We start from the raw sequence: 20966 nt of genomic DNA, 5'->3' as shown, positions 1-20966 counted from the left end.
TTTAGTCATCCCCTCAGGCTCCTCTGGTCTGTGATTCTTTCTGGGTTTTTTCTTGTTTTTCATGACCTTGACACTTTTGAAGAGGACCAGTGGGACATTTTGTAGAATGTCCCTCCATCTTGGTTCGGGTGCTGTTTTCTTGTGGTTACACTGGGGTTCTGGGTTTTTGGGGAGAATCCCACAGAGGTGGTGTCCTCCTTGCGTCAGATGGTGCCTGTGATATCACATGATTTACCCCAGTGCCTCTAACTCGGATCACATGATGTTAACCAGGGTCACGTGAGGCTCAGCTGGCTCACGTGATTAAGGGACGTCTGCCAGGTGTTTCTACTCCACTGTCAGGTTACCATTTCTCCCTTTCCCTACTCTTTGGAATTGAGTTCCAAAATCCAGTCCACTCTCAGGGCTAGAGTGTTGGGGGGGGTGGAATTAAGCTCCACCTCCTGGAAGACAGACTGTTTCCAGATACAGTTTCACCAGCCAGTTTCAAGAAACTAAGTTGGACTTTTGGGAGCCAGTGCTTACAAAACCCTCACGGGAAAACTGGCTTGTCCCTGGCTTGAGGGTCAGCCCTACAGGTCCAGCCTGGCCAACCAAGATCCTTGCCATACTTTGGGGACATCAAAGAAGAGAGAAATTCACCAAAAGGCACAGATGAAACTGCAGGTGAAACTCGAGTTGTTATCTCCAGTTAACAAATGATAGAGGCTTTTAGAAGTCCACCCTGAGATTCCTTACAGAAACTTCCAGTAAAGCAAACTGAACACCTGCTGCACCTGTGTAAAATAATCAGGGCAAATCCCATGAAACCTGTCAAGGAAGGACTTTCTTTGAGATTTTATTTTTTTATTTATTTTAATTTTTTGGCTGAGTTGGATCTTCGTTGCTGCGCGTGGGGTTTCTCTAGTTGTGGAGAGCGGGGGCTACTCTTCGCTGCGGTACGCCGTCTTCTCATTGTGGTGGCTTCTCTTGTTGACGATCATGGGCTCTAGGGCATGTGGGCTTCAGTAGTTGTGGCTCGCGGGCTCTAGAGCACAGGCTCAGTAGTTGTGGTGCACGGGCTTAGTTGCTCTGCGGCATGTGCGATCTTCCCGGACCAGGGCTCGAACCCGTGTCCCCTGCATTGGCAGGCAGATTCCCACTGCGCCACCAGGGAAGTCCCTCAGCCTGCCATTCTAACTCCTGATTTTGCTGCTGTCTGGGCCTTTTTACACTGGTTCCCCTTCCCTGAAACGCCGTGATTCCCCCCCAGTGAACATATTCTTTCAAACTCCCCAGACAAGGTCCCTGCCCCATCCTCTGGCCTTGCCTGGCTCCAGTTACCATTCTCTGGCTTAACCCATAACACCCAATGTGAGGCAACAAAAAAGGGGAGCTAGGGATGTTTGTTGAATTAATAAATACATTTTCTGCCCAATGAACTCCTAGTCACCCTTCAAAACACCAGTCCCAATGTCCCTCCTCCCTATGCAGAACGTTCACTCCTCCTCTGGGTTCTCTAGTGCTGGTGCCTCCCCCTCTAGCCCATCCCTGCCCCCATGGGACTAGGAATGTCTGTCTGGCTCTGTGACAGGGGGCTTCTCAGGGATTCCAGCACTGTGCAGATCCAGGAAAAGGGGATTTGCTGACTTATCAAATGAACCACAACATCCAGAAGTGTTTATTGAACTAGTTTCAGTGTAGCACCGTTCTCAGTGGGGCGAGATTCTTGATCTCAGGGCAGAATTTTGAGTCTCAGCTTTGTGGAATGTGTAGAAGTTATCTGGATGATAAGTAGTGGCTGCTGAGTCAGGGATCAAAAAATGAGGGCAGGTGGGATCTTGTTCTTCCTGCATCAGTTCCCTCCCAGGGCACCGGCCATCACTTGAAGCAGACTTCCTTGTGGGAGCTGGCTGTGAGTTGGCAGACATCCGGCTTCTTGCCCTGGAGGAGATGGCCACGAGTTGGGGTCCTGAAAGGAGACCCTGCCCCCACCAGCTGAGTCCCTCTGCTCCCTGTCTAGCTTACCTGGTACAACTGGCAGACGAGGTGTAAGAGCTGGTCCTTCTCTTTCATGGGTTTCTGCACAAGCAAGACAGGACGTCATAAGTCCCACCTGCCCCAACCGACCCGTGCTCGGCCCAGAAGGGGCTGCAAATGGCCCCAAGTCTGGCCCCTGCCTCCTGCCTCCCAGCCCAGGGGTCAAATCCATCAACCCAGTCCCTGCCTGGGGGATGACCTGAGAGCTGCAAGAGTTCTTACCCCATTGACGACGACCCAGGGCACATACTCGTGGGGTGGCTGCAGAGCGTCCGTGAGCTGGGCATTGATGTGCAAGAGCTGCATGCCACGGTCCCCTGTGGCACACTCCATGATGGAGTCAGGGGACACCTCCGGAGCATAGATCTGCAGGCACTGAGGGCAGAGGGGGAGCTGGCCGGCTGGGGTATTGTCTCAGCTTCCTCCCTGTTATCTCCCCAACGGTCCTCCCACTAGCACCACCCCCCAACCCAAGCCAAGCTTTTGTTTCCTCACTAGCAACAGGAGACAGTTGGGTTCACAGGGACGCAGCAATACCCATAAACAATGGGTGCTTAATACATGCCTGAGTGGAGGCCCCCAAGGCAGGGGCTCAGGCTGCTCCTGTCTCCCATAAGACCAGACCCGCAGCCCGACCCCTACAGTGTTTTATTTTCCTGAGAGCATCGTACTTGCTCTTCCCTCTGCCAGGAGCACTTTTCCTTCCCCTTCCCCTGAGTCTCCTGAGTGTCCCCTCATCCTTTGCACTCCATACTATGACTCTGCAGGGCCTGGAGGTGTCTCAGGGTGGCTCAGGTCTCTTGGGTGGCCCAGATGTTTGATGAATGAATAAACAATCAGGGCAGATGAGTCACTCCTTTGGGAGTTCTTTTTCATAACCCCCCAGGGAGTTAAGTGGGCCTGTCCTGTCATCTCCTTACCCCAGAGAAGGGTCACCATCTGTGTCCCTGCACATTCCTGTTTGTCCGAGCCCAGCTCGGAGGCATCTTGTCCAGGAAGCCCTCCCTGATCTACCCACGTCCCCAGAAGATCTTCGTTCTCTCGATTCAGAGATCGAGGCTTCGAGAGGGGAGGCTGTTTTCCTGGGGCTGCACGGAGAGTGGTAGTTGTGGCCAGCACTTGAACCTGGGTCTGTCTGGATGCAGGAAGGCCAGGGCCCTCCGACCCAGGCTGAGTGAGGGGCATTGCTCACCGGCTTCAGATTTTTCTCCATGTCATCCATTTCCTCTAGGCAGACAATGGTCAGGAAGGCCGCGCTCTTCTCCAGCTGGTCCAACAGGCAGGCCTGGCGGGCGGGGGTGGGGGGGACAGGCAAGGATGTGAGGGTGGCCCAGAGCACCCCAAGACCACTCCGGGAATAACCACGAGTGTCCACTAATGAAGCGGAGAATGAAGACGTGGTTAAGTGGAGGCGCACAGGCAAGGAACGGAGCTGGTTGCAGTCCATCCCTTGTGAGCCTTGATTCCATTTTCCTTATGGTGGGCACTCTCCCCAGCCTCGTGCCCCCACCCCCGGAACTCTGGGTGCTGCTCACCTCCACCTTGTTAAGCTTGCACTCCTGCTCGCCGTGCTGGCACGTGAACTCCCACCTGCCGCTGATGTTCTGTTCCTGAAAAGCAGTGGGGTGAGTGCTGGCTGCCCCCCCCGACCCCCTTCCCCCGGCCACGGGCCTCAGTTTCACCTGTACCCACGCACATGAGCGTTTCCGTAGGGCACCAGCGTGACATTGAGGATTTCCCAGACCATCAGCCACGTCGGGTAGAGCTCGCGGATCAGGAAGTAGCGGCAGCCGGGGCACAGTGACTCATAGTAGAGGCTCACGTTGATGGGTGGAGGGTCAGACTTCCAGAGGGGCGCCTGCAGGCACAGCTCACCGGCCTGCATGGAAGGGAGGGATGTGATTCAAATGCAGCTCTGCTTGGTTCTCTTGCAGGAAGGGAGCTGCAAACAGTAGGTGCTCTATCTCACACTCCTTCCAGACCTTGCCAGGTGGAATCCTGACTCTGAGGCTTTATGGCATTCCTAAATATTCCTAAATGTCAGTCTGTCTGCAGAATGGATGTGACAAAGATTTGCAAACAGTAGGCAGTTAATGAATGCACAAGTCTTGCTTTCTTCCTCCAGGTGAGGTGAAACTCCTCACCCAGGGGACGCCGTGCAGTAAGAATTCAAGGCATGCACATTTCTGGTCTCTGCTGCAATCCTGCCTTCTCATGAGGCATACCACTAAGGCAGGCTTATTCGTTTCCACTTCATCCCTAGAGCCTTGGCCCTGAGCTGAGCAAGGCCCTACATACCCGCTTGACTCATTTATTCTTCCTCTCAACGGGCCCACTGAACCCCTCCCAAGGCTACTGCAGAGGCGGCGCCTAATAGGTGTTGACTTCCGACTACAGCTGAGGGGCGGCGGGCGGTCACGTCTGTGAGCGAGTCGTTCAGCGTCCAGGGCATCTGCTTACTCCGCACCAGGAGCAGGCGAGCTCTTCCCCGGCCGAAATGCACCCAATAAGGAGCCCCTAATAAATGCGGTGGCCACGCGCAGGCCGCGTAGCTAGTCTGGGCTTCCCCTGGCCTAAAAGAGGAGACTCTGATCCCTGCTCCAGATGTACACAGTAGGTGCTCAATGCACCCTGGGGGGGCGGGGGGATGGGGTGGGGGGACAGCTGAGCGACTCAGACTCCAGTTAGGGAAGGGAAAGGGAAAGGAAAGTATGGCCAAAGTGTCAGGATTGAAGCGGGGGTGGGGGGTGGGGCGGCCGGCACCGACCCGGGCAGCGTCCCCTCCGGACCCCGGTCGTCCCCGTCGAAGTCTGGGGTGCGGGAGGAGCCGCGCGCACCTCGCCCGGGCGCTGGTCCCCGCCGGCCCGCCCGCCGCGTCGCCTTCTCTACCTCGCAGGGGGCCGCCCCCTCGGGGAGTATTTCCAGCGGGGACGCCCGCGCCGCAGCGGCGACCTCCAGCAGCAGCAGCAGGAGAGGCAGGAACGGCAGGAGAGGCGACGAGGCCATCACAGTGGGGGCGAAAGTGCGACGGCGGGAGCAGCGTCCCGCGGAAGAAGCCGCCTTTAACCAGGCGGTGGCCCAGCCCCCAGGCCGGACCCGCCTCCCGGTGCACACGCCTCTCGGGGGCCGGGGCTGACGTCTCCAGGGATCTCTACTTTTTTCTCTCTCTCTCTGGGTCTTTCTTTCCACCCCGACCCCACCCTCATCCCACCTCCCGCCAGGTTCTGGGCCCCCAATCCCCCGGACAACGGGCTGCCCTTCGATCTTCCCCGACACTTCCCTGTAATCAGCCCCGTCCAGCCCTGTGAGGTTGGGGCTTTAGCACCTTGGGCGGAGGATAGGCGGGGGCTTAGAGACAGAGACACGGAGAGACCAAGAGATAGGAGGGTCTCTATGGGTCCACGGATCCCTCTGGGGGCCGCCAGGGTGCTCCAGGCCCCTGGTCCTAGCCCGGGGACCCCGCCTCCCCATCCCATGCTCCCGTGAGAGGTGATCCCTGGCCTGGGAGCGGGCAGCAGCTGAGCAGCCCGGGCCCTTTCCCCTAGCCTGGCCCGGGTCCCCCTCATTCTCAACCTCCACCCCCTCCCCCTCTCAGGCTCCAGAGCCCAGACCCTCCAGATCCACCAGCATGGTCCCGTGGGGCTGACTCAGGCTTGGCCACAGCTGGGCCAGAAAGCAGAAGCCAGAGCAGGGAGGGGCTCACTTCTCTTGGCTCCCTCAGCCCTGGCTGGGGAGTGGGGAGAGAAAAAAGCTGGTGTTCCTTCTTTCCACCGTCCGAAGGCTTGAGGAGGGGGCCACCCCTGTCCTCAGCCAGCGCCCTTGTCAGAAGAGGCCCGGGTTGCAGCAATCATTACCTGAAGCCTGTACTCTGTACATGGAGCAGGGGTGGGGGATTGGCCCCGTAGGACCCAAACCCACAGGAATCAGCTCTGGGACGGTGTGGGCATCTCAAGAGATGAAGCCTCAACTCATTCTGTAAAACGGGAGAAGTGACGTTTGGGGAATAAAGCTACCATAGAGGGCTCGGAGCAGAGAGAGTTGCCCCAGGCTGGGTGTGGAGGTGACAAGGTGAGCCTGGGGAGGTGTTGACAGGACAGTGGAGCGGGCAGGGAGAATAGCCCAGATAAGGGCTTGACGCCGGTAGTGTTGGGGGAAGTAACTGAGACGTTCAGACTTCAAGGCCTTGACACGACACAGATTCGGACCCCACCAGAGAAAATGCTCACCCGTGGGCAGGAGAACAACCCAGTCCTCCGCTCCACAGCCCGTGTCCCGCTTCAGTTCACCCTGGCCCACGTGGCCACATTCATAGCAGCAGGTTTGGGAGCTGGAGTTCCCCTGAAGTCTCCACTGCGGGATGATCCCCCCACCCCATTCTTCTGAACACTTAACAAAACCCATTTCCTTTGTGAAACCTCTGCAAGACTAAGCAACACAACTTTGGGGAACTAGTGTGTGCTTGGTCCTGTACTGGGCAGGACAGAAGAAATAGCAATAACTATAATTGCTACTATTTTTCCGGTGGTTATGAAACACCAGCCCTATTGGAGGAATTCATAAATGTAACCTCACCCATTTGATCATGGAACCCTCAGAGGTGTCCACTGGGGGCAGGGGTAGAAACTATTGACCCTACTTGGTAAGAGGAAGCAGGATCAGAGAGGGGAGGTGATGTCTCTGAGAAAACACAGTTGATTGAGTGTGGGGACCGGCTAGAGGCTCTGTGGGCTGTTCTCTTGTGCCCCCAGGCTCCACCCGGCTGGACTCATGGGACTGAGAAGGTGAGCTTTACCCTGCGTCCACCCATGCAGTGGGTGAAGACCGCAGTGGGGGCAGAGTCCGGGCTGGAGTTATTTATGGGGTGCCTCCTGACTGACCACTCAGCGGGGACAGTGCTTGGGAAGGACCAGAGCTCTGAGGCCAAGGGAAGCAAGTCCTGTCTCTCTGAGAGCCCAGTGGAGAGATGGGTCAGAGGCAGCCTGGTTCCTTCATCCACCTGGGGCTGCCTCAGGCGTGGTGGATCCTGACAGGTGCTGTATGGGGAGAAGAAAGGTCAGAAGGTTCCCAGCCCCGGGGGTGTGAGAGGGGAGGGTAGAGAGACAGGGACCTTTGGGAGGAGGAAGATGGTGAACATGAATCTGCATCAAAGACAGCATGAGGGGGCTTCCCTGGTGGCGCCGTGGTTGAGAGTCCACCTGCTGATGCAGGGGACACGGGTTCGTGCCCCGGTCCGGGAGGATCCCACATGCCGCGGAGCGGCTGGGCCTGTGAGCCGTGGCTGCTGAGCCTGCGCGTCCGGAGCCTGTGCTCCGCAACGGGAGAGGCCACAACAGTGAAAGGCCCGCGTACTGCAAAAAGTAAATAAGTAAATAAATAAAGACAGCATGAGTACCCAGCTCAGTGTCCCCTGGGACATGGCAGCCGGCGTCAGGGACAGGTGTGGAGAGGGGGTCAGTGGAAGGTCAGCAGGGAGGGGCTGGCACTGCAGACTCCTCTGGGTGTCACGGGAGGGGTTGTGACTATTAAGCCTGCCTGGCAATGAAGCTACACATCAGAGGGGAGGTGACTTTCTGGAGGGTAGGGCTGGTGGCTGATTGCCGGAACTCCAACTCAAACTTGGGGGCCAGGGAGGAGCTGGAGCAGGGTCTGCCTGGGGTCCCCCCAGCAGGCCAGGGTGTGGGGCAGAGCTTGGGGTCTGAGCCTCTCTGCTGTGTGACCTTGGCAGGTCTCTCAACTTCTCTGGACATGAGCATCTAAACTGGGGTTGGGGGACTTCCCTGGTGGCACAGTGGTTAAGAATCCGCCTGCCAATGCAGGGGACACGGGTTTGAGCCCTTGTCCGGTAAGATCCCACATGCCGCGGAGCAACTAAGCCCGTGCGCCACGACTGAGCCTGTGCTCTGAAGCCCGCAAGTCACAACTACTGAGCCCACGTGCCACAGCTACTGAAGCCCGCGCACCACAACGAAGAGCAGCCCCTGCTCGCCGCAACTAGAGAAAGCCCGCACGCAGCAACGAAGACCCAACGCAGGCAAAAAATAAATAAAATAAAATAAAAAATAATAAAAAAAATAAACTGGGGTTGTGGGGGTGGAGGTGGGGAGGAGGCAGGGGTTGTCAGCCCTCATTTGGCAGCCCGGAGCTAAAGAAGCCTGTCACCAAAGACAGAAGCATTCATCAAGTTCAATGTTTTATATCCACATCAGTATCAACGTACCATACAAAACCCGCCTGCCAGCCTGGCCAGGCAGGCAGGAGGTGGGGTGGGGTGGGGGTCCGTGGGCGGCATAGAAAACCAGGGCTCTCGTCCCAAAGAGGAGAGAAAAGAGGGCTTTACGTACAGTCAAGGAAAAACAAAATCAGAGCCCGACATGATTGAGAAGCCTTGAGTCTGCGTCGCGTAGAGGTGCTGTGGGCAGCGCTGCGTGTCGGCTGCCCCAGAGGTGCTGGTGGCCTCAGTTCCTGGGAGGCCTGGGGTCAGCTCATGAGTTTATTTTTACTTATTTTCTTTTTTGGGGTTACTTCTTGGCAGCAGCCCCATTGTGGTGTTAACTGGGTTTCACTTCAGGATTTGAAGGGGAAGTTGGGGTCTGTGGGGCAGGTCCCGCCTGGCCCCAAACGTCATGGATGAGGTTCTTGGAAGTGGCCAAGCAAAGTTCCTTCCTGCCCTGATCCCAGGTCTATGGCTTAAAAATCGGGGTACCCAGGTCGGGGCCGCACAGCCCGGAGGCCTCTGTAAACATGGCAGGTGCAGCCAAGGTGGGGCTTTGGGGACCCCAGGGGCCTGTCAGGGGCAGGGCACAGGGGTGTGGGTGGCCAGAGCTGCAGGGAGGGCAGTGCCGGTGGGGGAAGGGGGATGGAGCGGGGGAGGCGGGACCCCCACAATAGAAGGAAAGAGACCAAGAGGAAAAGAGAGGACAGACAGATGGAGCTAGAAAGAGACAAAGTGTGACAGCGGGAGAGATGCACAGAGACTCAGAGAGATGGAGAGACAGGCAGACATGGAGGAGAACCTGAGAGAGACAGAATTGCAGAGAGCTAAACAGAAAAACAGATAGACCTGAAGACATTCACAAAGACGAGAGAGATGGAGAAAACCCAAGAAAGAAGAGACAGGTTCAAAAAGATGGAGACCGCGGATGTAGCTGCCACCCCAGCTGGGCCAGTTCTCCTGCTCAGAGCTCAGCGGGTGGCAGGTGGGGGCCCGGGGCCCGGGGCGCGCACAGGATGGGCAAGTGTGACGGTGAGCGCGTCGTTGTGCTGCACCAGCGAGGCGTGCTGGTAGTGCAGCACCAGCTCCTTCAGCGACCCATACAAGTTGTAGGGTTCTGCGAAGCCAAAGCCCGTGGCTGTGCGGTAGATGACGCAGTGTTTGGTGTCGCCGTCTACCCTGTGGGTGCAGGCGAAGGGGTGGGTCAGATGGTCCCCCACCAGGCTCTCCCAGCCCCGCCCCCCTTTTCCTGTCAGGTGACCCTGCCTGGGACGTATATTTCCCCCTTTCCTGGATGCTGGATGCCGACCCCGTCCAGACCCCGCCATCTCCTGCTTTGGTACCGTCCCAGCTTCCTCCCCCGTCCCCAAGAATCCAGGGCTTCTTCCTGTCTTCCCGAGGCCTAACATACAGGTGGCACTCAATGAGAGCTCTCGGAAGGAATGGGCGGATCCCTCCTCCCCACCTTCAGTCCACTCGCGTTCCCTTGCCAGGCACTCACACCACAGAACAGGCATAGCAGCCCCGCTGGCTGCTTTCACGGATGAGGAAGGTGCCATCTCGCTTGCCACTCAGCATTTCCTCAGCTTGGGTGCGGTTGATCTTGCCTACATACCATGTGCGTTCCTCGTGGTGGGGGAGATCATCTTCATCCTCCATCAGTGAGTACTGGCTGTGGGGGAGGCAGGGAGGAGCCCTGGTCACTTACTCGTTAGCCTCCAAGGTCCCCCTGCCACCTGGACAACTGTCCCTCCCTGGTGAACTCCTATTCATTCTGCAAAGCCCACCAAAAATGGCCCCTCCCCTGGGACGACCCCTCCCCCCCACCACAAATTGGTCACTCACTCCTCAGTCTCGTTCTTGATCCCCAACCATTCATTGATTTTCTTCTGCCGGGCACCTTTCTGAGTGAGCCACCTGAGGGGAAGAGGAAAGGTGGGCTCCTGCCGCTCTGCTGGTAGGGGAACAGCAGCTGCAACACAGGCAGGGCGAGCCACCATGGGCCAGGCCAGCCTGGTTGGAGGCAAGGGCTGACAAGCGCAGGTTCTGGGTGTGATACCCCTGGTTGCCACAAGGGGTCAGCCTTGGCCTGGCCAAGGACCACTTGAACCCAGGTGGACTCCCCAAGCTCTGCCAGGGAACCCCCCTATTTATTATGTTTCTGTTAACACTTTTTGAGACTCTGGATTGTACCATCATGGCAAGGTCTTATCACCATCAGAGGCTCAGTCCTGGGGACTACACGGTGGTGCACCTTTGCACAGGGCAGATTTACAAAGGACTTTGAAAGGACCAAGTGAGCTAATATGTGCAAGGTGCTTGGCACACAACAGGTGCACATGAGCGTCCAAGACCCAGGCGGAAGAAGGAAGCCCCTGATGAAGTCCTCAGTGGGTCAGTGGGCAGAGGAGGGATCTTGGGCTCAGGCTGGGCGCCGTGTGCTGGGTGGCACAGTTGGCATTCATGGAGTGGACCCTGTCGGAGGCTCCCAATGACCTGGCCTCGTGAGAGCAGTGTTCCCATTCCACAACTGAGGCTGAGGCCGCCGCACAGGGAGCCCTTCTGAGGGGGCTGGGAGGGGCCTGATCGAGAGGGAAGGGGCTGGCAGACAGACGAGGGGGCTAGGGGACCAGGTAGGGCTAGTTGGTGGAGAAAGCAAGAGTGAGACACATGCAGAGGTCACCTTGCCAGGTGCCCCTGCACTAACGGGGGGATCCACGGGTGAGCGCAGAGCCAGGCACTCACACGAGGTACTGGTCTCTGATCTTGCGCAGCTGCATGAGGTCTGGCTTGAGGCTGTTCATGCGCTTGTCAATCTCTCGGTTGTCGGAGGCCTGTGCCCGCAGCTCCTGTTCCAGCTTTGTGCGGCTCTCGTGGATCTCAGCAATACGAGACTTAAGTCGCTCTGAGTTCAGCAGGATCCTGTGGGAGGAGTGGCTCAGAGGCCTCAGATGGCTCCCAGTATCTAAGCCTTTGGACATGCTGTTTCCCTGATTGCTCTTTCTGGCAAACTCCTATTCATCCTTCAAAGCCCATTTCAACTGACCCTCTCTTCCCCTGAAACCCAGGCTGCCCTCTCTCTTTCCGTTCTTTCCCCACTTGCGCTGTGTCAGATCAAGGTGCAGTAGGGCAGGGCAGAGGAACCAGACTCACCTCTGCATCTCTTTCTCATTGCCCTCACGCCGGAAGCGCTCCAGATATTCCTTGCTGCACTTCTCCTGTGTCTGGCCCTGCTCTTCAAAGATCTTGATAGTCTCATTGAAGGCCTCAATGGCTGTGCGCTTCATCTGCAGTTCCTGGAGGAGGGGGTAAATCCGAGCACCTCCTGGGACTCCATCCAAGTCCCTCGTGAGGGATAAAGGCAGATCCCAACCTGATATGGAGACTTTGCTCAAGCTGTTCCCTCCACCACGTGCATCGTTCCTCTAGCCCCTCCTTCGCCAAACGAACTCCTATTCAGCCTTCAAACCCCACACTCCCCAAACCCCCTCTTCCTTTAGATCCTCCTTTAGGCACCTTAAAAAATACCTGGGTCTGTGAGCACGGCTGAGAATTAATGATAAATCTAGTTGCTACAATTCATGGGGCTCCTTCTCAGAGTAGATGCTGCACCAAGCACCTTCCATGCATCATCTCATAAAACCTCCCAAGAGCCTCCTACAAAGTCAGAACTATTAATGGGGAAACTGAGGCTCAGGGGGCCTAAGCCATTTCCACGGTCATGATGTTCCTAATTGATCCCAGACAGGTATCTTGTCCACTTAGAACCTCAGGTGACCCATCACTAGAAAGGGGACAAGACAGAAATTGCTCAGGGACTACAGGGGAGACAGAGAAATTCCCTGCTCGAGATGGGATGTTCTATCTGAATAAGTTACATCTCAACTTACAAAAGAAATTTATTAACACAGTCTTTGAGTAATAAAACCTCCCCCCACTTCCTTGTTTTTAAAAGACACTGCTCTTTTCCATGAGCTCCCGACCCTTTGTCTTAGGCAACTCTTTGTCAGGTGATTATTATCATTTTGAATAACATCCAGGTTGAAGGAGATGGAGAAGTAATTAAGACTCACGGTTCCAGTTTCCAGATGGGGAGACTGAGGCCCAGAGGCTCAACCAAAACATCTCCCACAGCTCAGCCGCTCCTGGGAGGCTGGTTGGTGCCTCTTCATCCGTTTTGTTTTTTTGTTCTTTTTAGAACCACATACATTGATTTCTATGTTTTTAGGGTGGTCCCTGGTTGTAAGAGCCTGCTGTGACCTAGAAGTGGACGTCTGTCCCTGTGGCCTTGGCACTGCCCCTCCGTGCCTGGGTCTCCCGGGGTGCGCTGGCCCGCGGTACCTGGGAGGTGCGTGTGTACTCCTCGTAGAGCTGGTCATACTCGCGGCTCTTGTCCTGGTACTGCTGGTGGTAGACCTTGAGCTGGGCGCCCACTGCTTCCACACTGTCCTCCTTGACGATCTGGTCCTGGGGATACCCAGTGCCGTCAGGGAAGCTACCTGGGAAACAGGCCCAGGGCCGGCCAGGCACCCCCACCCCCACCGCCCCCAGCTCCCGCCCCAGCCCTGCACCTGCTGGTACTTGGACACCGGGTAGAGGAGCCGCGTGTCCAGCTTGGCGTTGTACTGAGCCAGCGACTCGTGGCGGTAGTGGGTGATGAGGTCCACGACAGAGCAGAAGGTGAGTGGCTCCGAAAAGCCGTAGTGCCCGTCTCGGTGGAAGACCTTGATCAGTTTGTTGTTCCCACCTTTCCTAGGGGAGGGTGAGAGGGGGTGTCAGCAACCAGCAGCATCCGCCAGACCCAGCAACGTCCCACTGGCTGTGCGACCCCCAGTCCTCTGACCTGGGTGTTCTCCCTCCCACCGCTCACCCCTGGTCTCCCTGAAGGGACAGGCCCCCACCTGAGGGTCAGCGTGTACTCCCCCTGGATCTTGCTAGATGCATCTCGGACCAGAAAGGTGCCATCAGGTGTGTCCCGCAGTTTCTCATTTACCTCCTCCCTGTGGAGACAGCCAGGACTGGGGCTGCCCACTGGGAGACCCGACCCCTCAGGCTTTGCCCACCACGTGGCTCCACCCCACAACCCTACCTGGAGATGTCACCCCAGTACCACTCAGCATCCTGCAGGGAGGGCGGGTTGCCCCCATTGGCCAGGCCTGTGGGGGCTGGCTTTGCCTTGGGGGGTTTTGGCGGCAGTGCTGGGGGACAGGAAAACAAACGCACACTGAGCACCAGTTGTATACTGTGGCCAGCTCCCACTGCGACCAAGCCTGCCGATGCTAGCAGGGCTCCGAGTCAGCATCCTTGGTCCCCAACGATAGGAGCTAATAAAAGGGGGTGGAGGTCACCTGGGGGCGCAATCTCCTGTTCCTCCAGATGTTCCTGAAGCAACTTCTCCACCAGAAGTGCAGGGAAGTCGGGGGTGGCCTCAGTCCTAGGGGGAAGGGACGTGTCGTGAGCGCTGGGTAGGGCCTGGTGTGCACAGGGCCCTGCATGTGCATGTGCGTCTGGCGGGGGGGGTCTACGTGAAAGCATGTGAGGGGAAGAAGAGTAGGTGACGCAGGCTGGTGTGCGAGACCCACTACTGTTTATGTATATGCAGTTAGCTCCCAGTAAGTATTCATACGACAAACAACAACAGTCAGCATGTGAAGGAAGGTACAGACACCACCCAAGTGCCGGCCCTCCGGTCTAGGCCCCATCGCCTTGTCCCAAGCCCTGCTAGAGTCTTCCTGGACCTCAAGTCCCACCCCTTGTTATCTTTCCTAGCTCGCCCATCATGACAGCTCTGGCCTCTTCCCCCGCTGGGCCCCGTCCACACTCCTGTCTCATCGTCTAGACCCCCGCCCTGGCTACGTCTCCAGCCCTTCCTCCATCTAAAGCCCCACCCCTTTTTGCTCCGGCTCAGCCCCGCCTCCCCAGCCCCGGCCTCTCACCCGTCGGGCGCGCCCCCTGGCGGCGGCGAAGGCGACGGCGCCCGCAGCAGCAGCGGCCCGAAGGCGGCGCTCAGGGCACGCACAGCTGAGCCCAGGGCTGGGGCGCGCCGGGCCACCCGGCCCAGGTGCTGGAGCAGGAAGCGCAGTGTGAGCGCGCTGTGCAGCGGCAGCGTCGGGGGCTCCAGCGCCGGCCCCACGGGCCCCGCGGCCTCTGCGGACAGACGGCCAGGGGAAGGTGAGCCAGGGCCGGCACCCGCCCGCCCCAGCGCCCTCCCCAGTCCGGGATTCCTGCCAGACTCACCCCGCAGGGCTCGGTGTGCCTCAGCCGCGGCCTCGGGTGTCACAAGGGGTGCGGGCAGCGCCAGCAGGAAGCCCTTCACGCCATCTGTTAGGGCTGCAGCGTCCCACTGCTCCATATCGTTCAGCGACCAGTCTGCGGGTGCAAGGGGGATACATCGATCCAAGGCGGGTGCAGGGAGGGGACATCATCCGTCCAGGGCAGGTTCCTCTCCCACTCTTGCCCACTGAAGCTTTCCCTCACCTGTGCGCGAGGCGGGTGCCTCAGGCCTGTAGCTGTCTAGCCCTGTGGGGAAGGGGATGGGGTAGGTCAGTGCCACCCCACGTGGCAAGGCCAGCTCTCAAATGCTGCCTCGACCCCCGTGTGGGGTCTGGGGTGGCTACTAACCTCCCAGAGGTAAGAACAGGGGGAGGGGAGGGAAATGGTGGCAGAGGGCACGGCACATGCAATGATGGGGTCTACATTCCTGTGGGAGTTACTCCTTCCCCAACTCAATATGGAGGCCCAGGACATCCAGACTCAGACACTTCCCATACAGAGTGAGCCCAGCAGCCCTGTGAGTGAGATGAGCTGCCCATCACCAGAGGCAAGCAAGCAGAATCCAGGGGTTGCAGCCAGGCCGAGGCTCACCTGTCCGCTCAATGGCCTCCACAAGTTTCACCAGGATAGGGGGAGCCACATCAGGTGGGGAGAACTGCTCGGGTAGGTCAGGGAGTGTGAGGCCTGGCAGGAGGGGACAGAATGTTGGCAGGGTCCCTAGAAGGACCCGGGCCCCTCTCTTTGCCTGCTGCATCTCAGCCCAAGTGCCTGGCATCTGGACCACCACTCTGGGGGGGTGGGGGTGGACAGAAGGCCCAGCTGGTGGGGCTGGGAGGGCTGAATTAGTGGGAAACGATTTTCTAGGTCAAAATATCAATTCACCCAACTACAGAGGCCAGATATAGTTGGCTGACTAGTGTCCTCCCAAATGGTATGTCCACTTCCTAATCTCTGGTACCTGTGACTGTGACCTTACTTGGAAATAGGATCTTTGCGGATATAATTAAGGTAAGGATTTCAAGATGAGATCCCTAAATCCAATGACTGGTGTCTTTATAAGAGAAGGCCATATGAAGAGAGAGCCAGAGATTGGGGTGATGTGGCCACAAGCCAAGGTACACCTGGAGCCACCAGAAGCTGGAAGAAGCAAGGAAAGATCCTCCCCTAAAGCCTCTGGACAGAGCACAGCCCTGCCCACACTTTGATTTTGGACTTCTGGTCTCCAGAACCATGAGAGAATAAACTCCTGTTGTTTGAAGCCACCAGTTTATGGTAGTTCATTACAGCAGCCACAGGACACTCATACGGCAGGTTTAGGGCTCTGCCACAGGACACTCATACAGCAGGTTTAGGGCTCTGCCATTGCTTGCTGTGCAACCTCAGGCACAGGACCCACCCTCTCTGTGCCTCAGATTCCTCAACTGAGAAACTGGTCGATGGAATCATCTTTCCTTTCTCAGTGGGAACAACAAAGTGGTTGAAGAGAGTAAAAGGAAAATATCCCAGCTGGATCAGAACACCTCATTCCAAGGACCTTTCTCCATTTTCTAAGTCATTTTGCTTTAAAAAAAAAAAATTCCCCCCTTTTAAAAATGCTGACCTCCTTCCATGTCCCAACCCCACCCCACCCCCAGCCCCATGTTTCTGCCCCACCCAGCCTTTTGTGCTCCGGCGCACTCTGCCTGCACGGCCACCATTGGATGCAGCTTTGGCCCTTGGCGGGGACGCCCTGGCACACAGCAGGAGCAAGCCGGGGCCTGCGGGGCCTCCCTGAATGATGGGCCAGGTGGTGCCTTGAGCTGAAGAAAGGCCCAGCTGTGTCGAAAATGAAAGAAAAAAAAAAAAAGTAAGGGAACAAGGGGAGGTGGGTGACATCCCAGCTGGTAAGGGGGCTCTGAAATTCAACTTTGAAATTTGCCTGTGACCAGTTTGCAAAGCATGGAGGGAGGTCTCATCAGAATAGGCATTATCCCCATTTTACGGATGAGGAACTGAGGCTCAGGGAGGGAGCAACCTCCCCGTGGGTGCACAGCCAGACGGGGGCGCAGGTGACATCAGGGTTCGGCACGCAGCTCCCTGTGTGGAGTTGAATGGAGGGAAGGCAGGCAGCTGCAGCCTGCTGCCTGGTGGTCCCAGGATCCCAGAGGGTCAGGGCTTGAACAAAAGGACTAGTACCCCCCATTTCCAGATGAGGAGACTGAGGCCTGGAGAGGGCTGGTCCTAGCCGATGTCACATAGTCCTGGAAGATTTGGAGGGTGGGGCTGGGTGGCCGCCCGGAGTGGGGATGTGTGTGGTGTCTGGACCCAGGCCAGGCACAGGAGGGAGGCGGCTGTTACCAGGGGGAGAGGCAGATTCTGGCTGGGAGCCCGGATGGGGCCGCCTCCTGCTCCTCCAGGCCGAGGCGGGACGCAGGCCCCGGCCCTGGAGACGCCAGATGCTGCGAAGCCCAAGCCAGCAACCGTGCTGCCTCAGCACCCCGCCATTCCACCCCACGCTGTGGGACTCTGGCCTGACCCTCTCTGGGCATCAGTGTCCCTCGGGCACAAGACCAGGCAGGCCATCGGGTGGGGCCACGGTGCCTCCCAGGGGCTTTGGCCTTCACTGGGTGACTGCCCCTGAGCGAATCGTTCGACCCCCTTGCACCTTGGTCTCCACATCTGTACACAGGGCCTCACTGGGCAGCTGTGAGGGTTGGAGCAGACCACGCCGGGTGCTCAGCACTCGTCAGCCTCCTCCCCACAAGCTGAGCCTCGGTTTCCCTGGTTGGAACCCACACACCCTGCCCAGCATACAGCCCAGCACGCAGCAATTGCAGCGTATGTTCGGTGCCCTGATTCTCCACTCCCAGGACACTCTTTGTCTGCAAATCACAAGATGAAGCTAAATTGAGCCCCTGAATCTTACTGGACACTCCCTATTGTCTTCAAAATCAATCCCACGAAGTCCTTGAGGTGAGGACCCTGCCCCTTTTCTCACTCTGCTCCACCTGACAGCTTGTTCCCTGAACCCGTCATGACATTCCCACCTCAGGGCTTTTGTCCTCGCTGTACCTGCTGCCCGGAGCCCTTTACCCCCATCTCTCCTGAGAGGCTCCTTCCTCACAGCATCTGTCATTCCCTAATTACGTTCTCGTCACTTCTTGAACCAGAAGCTCCATGAGGGCAGGGCCAGGCCTTGTGTCCACCACTCGGTGCCCAGTGCCATGAACTGCATCCAGCCCTTGACGGCAGTGTAATCAACATTTGCTGACCAACCAAATGTCCTTATCCCTCCTCTCCTGGAAGAAGCACCATTGCCTCATGGGAGAGAAGAGGAAACTGAGGGTCTGAGGGCACTCCCCCTTTTCCCCAGCCCTGCCAGGGCCCCTACCTGTTGCTCACCTGGCTCAGGGGGCCCATCTCGGGGCCTGGCAGGCAGTGGGCGTGGGCCACGTGGGCGAGGCCCAGGCCGGGTCAGGGTCACAGGCCCTAGGAACTCAACATAGGTGCCAGGGAAGTCGCCGCGCTGCCGTGTACGCTCATTGAGGCCAGGCATCCAGCCCACGCTCTGTGGGCAGCGCTCGCTGCCCTCGGCCACGCCCAGCGCCTGCAGGGCTGCCCTGCTCACCACCAGCACGTCGCCCGGCAGCAGCTCCAGGTCCTCCGGCCGCTCCCGGCAGAACGGGTACAACGCACGGTATTGGAAGCCCTCGGCGCCAGCCATGGCTGGGCAGGGTTGGGTATGGATGGTCAGGTGGCTGCTTGGGGCCCCAGTGGCCCCATCAGCCTGGGGTGGGGGCCAGGAGGGTCCGCTGGGTGGGCTTGGGGACTCAGACCTCTATTTCCACCAAGAAGTTACAGGTGACCACAGGGGATGCTCACGCCTTGCTTCCCACCATTGTTCCACGACCCTGACAAGGGTCACTCGTTGCTCGGTCCACCATTCGTCAACTGGTGGGAGGGGGTCGGCAGCAGCGTGATCGCAGGTCACTCAGCCGCTGCGTCCCCCCTCAATCCGTAGGGCTGGGCTGGGCCGCTCACTCCCTCGCGTGGGGAGCCATCGGCTCCCGAGGCTGGCGGCTCTTCCAGCTGCGCCAGGCGAGGGGGCCGAGGGCACAGGCTGTCACCATGCTCGGCTCGGGACGCCGACCTAAGGGGAGAGGGGCAGGGCAGCATCAGCCGGTTTGGACTCCTGCCACCCCCAACTCAAAGATGGGCCCAAACACCAGGTTAGAATCCCCTGACTCATTGGGTAACAGGGGGCCAGTCCCTGTCCCCTCAGTTTACCCAGCTGTAAAATGGGTACAATAATAGCCCTCCTTTGGGGTTGTTGGGGGCAGAGCTCCAAAGCATCTGCCCCGGTCATATTGCATGCTCAGTAAACAAGCTCTTCATCATCCCGGTTAGAGATGGGGAATCTGAGGCTCAGAGCAGGGAGGTCTTTGTTGGACAACTCAATGGGCCAGGATGCCAGGACTCAAAAACTCAGATCCGTCCAACTTCACAAGGCCCAGGATAGATGAGAGGAGGCAGCAGCCACATGACAGATAGTTATACCCAGAGTGGGTAGGGTGTAATGGGTGATGCTCAGGGTGCTGTGGGAGCCCCGAGGAGAGACTGGGCCAGCTGAGCACAGAAGGAGGCATCAAGGGCAAAAGGCGGTAGGAAAGGAGGTCCAAGCAGAGGCCCTAGCACAGGCAAAGGCCTAGAGGTGAGTCCAAACAAATGGATCTCTGATCTCTTCAAGGGAGGAGGGAATGGGGGGGGGGCGGTGTCCAGACATTGCTCAGTTTGGTGCCCACAGTAGGTACTCAAAACAGAAGGGGGTTGGTGGGAGGCCAAGAGGACCTTAGCCCCAGGGTAGACATGGAGCCAGTAAAGGGTGAAGGGAAGGAGGGCACTACGACTGCCAAGAGGGAGGCTGCTGGATGCAGGGGCAATGATCACTCCTTAGGAGCCCCCAGCCTCAGGGAGACACAGCCCAGCACAGACACGTTCTCAATCTCAGCCCTGCAGGTTCAGTCCTCCAGAGAGGTCTGGGGGTGGTAGGCGGTGCTTTTCCTAGGGGCGGGTCCTCCAGAGGAGAGGAGGGGGCACTGGCCAGAGGAAATAGTACAGGCAAAGACCTGACAGCAAGAAATGCTTGCCCAGAGTTCAGGGTGGCTTTAAAAAAGCCGCAGACCACGCAGGGCCTCGAGTGCCAGGCAGAGAGTCAGACTTTATCCCTCAACCACGGGAGCAGCAAGAGGTGTCCAAGCAGGGAGCACAAGCTCCACATTCCAGGACGCCCCAACTTACCCACTCCCTGGCCCCTGTACCCCCACTCTACAGGTGGGGAAACTGAGGCCCAGCGAGGGGGACGTCCAGGAAACCGCCTAAATCCGCTTGCCTGCCCGCCTCCGCGCCCAGCTGAGCACACGTTTGCACACACCGCGGTGTGCGCGCCTGGGAACCAGCGCTCCCCGAATCCAAGAGGCGGGTGGAGAGGCCAGGCCTGGCTGGGGTCTTGGCGGCTGGACTCAGGGCCTGCGCGCTCACGCGTGTGCAGACGCGCACTCGGGCCTGCGTGGACCCCGCAGCCCAGCCCAGGGGCCGGAAGTGGAGTCGACCCTCTACCGTCTTGCACCCCACTATGCCCCACACAATGCCTGGGCGCCCCTCATTACCCCACTCCCGGCAGGGCCTCCCTCAATTCAGGGCCGCAGCTCCAACCCCTTATCTCTCCCTAGGGTCCCCCGTTCCGCCCCCATCGTCCGGGGAAGGCTGCAACGCAGCCAGGTCGAGCCAGAGGCCTCCCGCTCCCTGCGGCCCCCAATTCCCGCGGGGCCCGATGCAACCCTGCTCGCATTCTGGCTTCCACCGTGGCCCCACACTCTGCCTGGGCGCCCCGCATCTGACCGAACCCCCAGACCGGCCTGCCACGCGGACCAACGCGGACTTACCTGGTCGCGGCCGCCACCGCTGCTGCCGCGGCCGCCGTCACGCAGAGCCGAGCCAGACCCGTGGCTCCACCGCGGCCGCCGTCGCCGCAGCCGCGGGATCCCCACCTCCGCCGCCGCCGATGTTCCGAACGGTCGGGCCCGCCCCCGGCGGAAACGGCCGAGCGTATTCGGGCCGGGAGGGTGCAATGAGGCCGAGGCAGAGCCTGGGAACGCTCGAATGTTTCCGGAAAGAGCCGAACGTACTCCCGCGGGACTGGAGGGTAACGGGGTGGGGGTGGGGCGCCCCGAGATAGCCGATCATTTCCGGAAATAGCCGAACATAATCGGGTCAGATGAGTAATTCCGAGGCTGGGCTCGGCTAGGCTCGGCTAGGCTCGGCTAGGCTCGGCTAGGCTCGGCTGGACTCAGAGATGCCCGAGCGATTCCGGAAATGACCGAGCGCGCTCCGCCTGGACCGGCATAACAGAGACTGGGCCCCGAGACTTCGGAAAGTTTCTGGAAAGAACCAAGGGTGCTTGGTCCCAAATGAGGCCCTGGGAACT

The 20966-nt window shown here is 58.6% G+C and overlaps 2 protein-coding genes across 3 annotated transcripts; both read right to left on the bottom strand.

The window, feature by feature from the left end:
- Positions 1-1625: 1625 nt before the first annotated feature.
- IFI30 (IFI30 lysosomal thiol reductase) lies at positions 1626-5194 on the bottom strand. Its single transcript, XM_027084702.1, has 7 exons — positions 4909-5194; positions 3716-3898; positions 3555-3629; positions 3212-3304; positions 2242-2394; positions 2008-2061; positions 1626-1923 (listed from the first exon to the last, which is right to left on the bottom strand). Exons 1-7 carry the CDS (start codon positions 5023-5025, stop codon positions 1861-1863), a joined length of 738 nt encoding a protein of 245 aa, XP_026940503.1. The 5' UTR covers positions 5026-5194; the 3' UTR covers positions 1626-1860.
- Positions 5195-8196: 3002 nt separating this feature from the next.
- PIK3R2 (phosphoinositide-3-kinase regulatory subunit 2) lies at positions 8197-20555 on the bottom strand. 2 transcript variants are annotated; one of them, XM_027084700.1, is made up of 16 exons: positions 20425-20555; positions 17885-18632; positions 15095-15187; positions 14708-14749; positions 14468-14599; positions 14167-14377; positions 13579-13664; positions 13320-13428; positions 13132-13230; positions 12802-12982; positions 12572-12697; positions 11384-11526; positions 10976-11152; positions 10076-10147; positions 9732-9926; positions 8197-9409 (listed from the first exon to the last, which is right to left on the bottom strand). In XM_027084700.1, exons 2-16 carry the CDS (start codon positions 18204-18206, stop codon positions 9202-9204), a joined length of 2196 nt encoding a protein of 731 aa, XP_026940501.1. In that variant the 5' UTR covers positions 18207-18632; positions 20425-20555; the 3' UTR covers positions 8197-9201. The 2 variants fall into 2 exon arrangements, with proteins under 2 accessions (XP_026940501.1, XP_026940502.1); XM_027084701.1 differs by having other exon boundaries at positions 9732-9902.
- Positions 20556-20966: the final 411 nt, after the last annotated feature.

The sequence above is a fragment of the Aethalodelphis obliquidens genome, unplaced genomic scaffold (genome assembly GCF_003676395.1).
Source record: "Aethalodelphis obliquidens isolate GAN/ISIS:26980383/991018 unplaced genomic scaffold, ASM367639v1 scaffold53, whole genome shotgun sequence".
NCBI classification, from domain to species: domain Eukaryota; kingdom Metazoa; phylum Chordata; class Mammalia; order Artiodactyla; family Delphinidae; genus Aethalodelphis; species Aethalodelphis obliquidens.
This window is presented reverse-complemented; position numbering and strand designations above follow the sequence as displayed.